At 44.1% G+C, this 2,171-nt stretch overlaps 1 protein-coding gene across 1 annotated transcript in view; it reads left to right on the top strand.

Annotated features, from left to right (window-relative positions):
* Positions 1–41: 41 nt before the first annotated feature.
* SARC_09503 (spermidine synthase) overlaps positions 42–2,171 on the top strand; it is a 3,401-nt gene continuing 1,271 nt past the window's right edge. The window contains exons 1-3 of the mRNA XM_014296484.1: positions 42–425; positions 1,070–1,194; positions 1,755–1,904. Coding sequence (XP_014151959.1) covers positions 134–425; positions 1,070–1,194; positions 1,755–1,904 — 567 coding nt within the window. The 5' untranslated portion in view covers positions 42–133. The remainder of the gene's footprint in view (positions 426–1,069; positions 1,195–1,754; positions 1,905–2,171) is intronic.

The raw sequence follows: 2,171 nt of genomic DNA, 5'->3' as shown, positions 1-2,171 counted from the left end.
ATATAGCAATTGTAACATTCCCTCTCATGACAATGGTTTACTACAGGTATTCAAATCTAAGACATACGGAAATGTCTTGGCATTGGATGGTGTGATTCAATGCACAGACAGGGACGAGTTCAGTTATCAGGAAATGATGGCGCACGTCCCGTTATTTACACATCCCAATCCCGAACGTGTGCTCATCATCGGTGGCGGTGATGGCGGAGTAATGCGCGAGTGCGTGAAGCACCCGTCTGTGAAGGAAGTGATTCTTTGTGACATCGACAAGATGGTTCCTGAGGTTTCCAAGAAGTACTTACCCAATATGTCTAAAGGCTTTGACAGCCCTAAGAGCACGCTGTACATTGGGGACGGTATAGAGTTCATGCGCAATCATTTGGATTCGTTCGATGTGATTATCACTGATTCCTCAGATCCCGTGGGTAAGTTGTTTCGTAGTAGCATCAAGACTCCACTGCTTTTACTTTGCTTGCATGCACTGGTTGGTCAAATCGTATTGTCTCGTAGATATAGCAAACCGATGGGTGTACAGATTGTAAGCCTCCTCACTTCACACATAAGTGGATGAGTTGTGCTCCGTAGTGTTTGATTGACAAAGCCCAGAGTATCAAGGTGATAGGTGCTGGCACTTTACAGATCCTTTTATGGCCATCGAAATGGTGCAATAAGCCACAGGCTAAAATATATCATCTATGGGATTTGTATCAAGGGTTATGCGTTGCATTCGAGTAGCTCCTAATAATTTGTTTGCTCTTAAGCTTTCAGAATTCCCTGGGGTTTTTTTTAAAAATTATTTGGGACTTTCGCCCGCACATCCGCGGCACTACAATTAATAATACTCGTAATAGCAGTACTCATAACTGTCTATATCAAGTTGCCAAGTTTGTCTTGCGGTGTAGTGTTTATCCAGGACATATACTGACAAACTATTAGGGGTGGCCCACGAATCGGTGATTTGATTCTCTGGAGATCAAGTGTCACACCTGCAAGTAGTAAACTGGAGCTCGATATGCACTTCGAACACGGCTTTTCTAACATTCATGGGCTTGATTCTCGCGCACCACAGGCCCAGCCGAGGCTCTTTTCACAGACGAGTACTACCAGCTGATGAAGAGTGCGCTGAGGGAAGGCGGCATAGTGTGCTCACAGGGCGAGTGCATGTGGTTGCACCTTGAGATGCTTGCGAAGATGGTATGTACGCATTTACGCATCTATTTGTTGAATATATGCTGCCAAAAGTCCGTGGCAGAAGGGAGTTCGACTGGTGTGCTTGTTGTGCTTGTGTAGAACAATCGCTTTGAAAGGCGTAAAACGATTGTGTTGTTTGTAGCCTTAATGGACGGTAGAGATGGCAATCTATATCGAATCGCTTCTATGTAGGGCTCGATGTAGGTGGAGCTTCCCATGATCAGTAAGGTCCAAGTGATAGAATATCCATGCACTCCTACAGAGGGGATATCGCATGTGATTTAGAATGTGACAGTTTCGTTGTATACTTGGAATTAGGCTCAATGTGAGGTTCCTTCCTTCTATCTTCCATGTGAATACTGTGGCTGGCTCGTGGTGAATCTCTAGGTGCTCATCTATTGTTCAGGACAAGAAAGGTAGCGCATATATACGCGATTGAGGTCAAACTTGTCGTAGCAGCTATATCTTTTCATCGGCTACCGGTATATGTGACAAGTAAACAAATCCATTTTGTTGTTGTGATTTTTACGCACTCACTAACAACACATCACACATCCCTGCAGATCAAGTTCAATAAAAACATATACCCCTCTGTTGGATACGGGTATGTGTGTATCCCCACCTATCCTAGTGGACAGATTGGTCTTTTGATGTGCGGCAAGGCCGAAGGTACAGACTTCAGCACTCCGGCGAGAGAGCTTACTGAGGAAGAGGCAAGTATTCTGTGTGCATATTACACTTCTGCGATGAGTGTGTATATATGTAAGGGTCGAGGGTGTATATATGCAAGGGTTGAGTGTGTATATATTTAAGGGTTGGGTGTGTATATATTTAAGGGTTGGGTGTGTATATATGCAAGGGTTGAGTGAATAGATATAAGGGTTGAGTGTGTATATATATAAGGGTTGAGTGTGTGGTCGTGTATTTATGCAAGGGTTGGGTGTGTATATATGCAAGGGTTGAGTGTCTATATGCAGGGG

The sequence above is a fragment of the Sphaeroforma arctica genome (assembly GCF_001186125.1).
Source record: "Sphaeroforma arctica JP610 unplaced genomic scaffold supercont1.971, whole genome shotgun sequence".
Classification (NCBI taxonomy): domain Eukaryota; class Ichthyosporea; order Ichthyophonida; genus Sphaeroforma; species Sphaeroforma arctica.
This window is presented reverse-complemented; position numbering and strand designations above follow the sequence as displayed.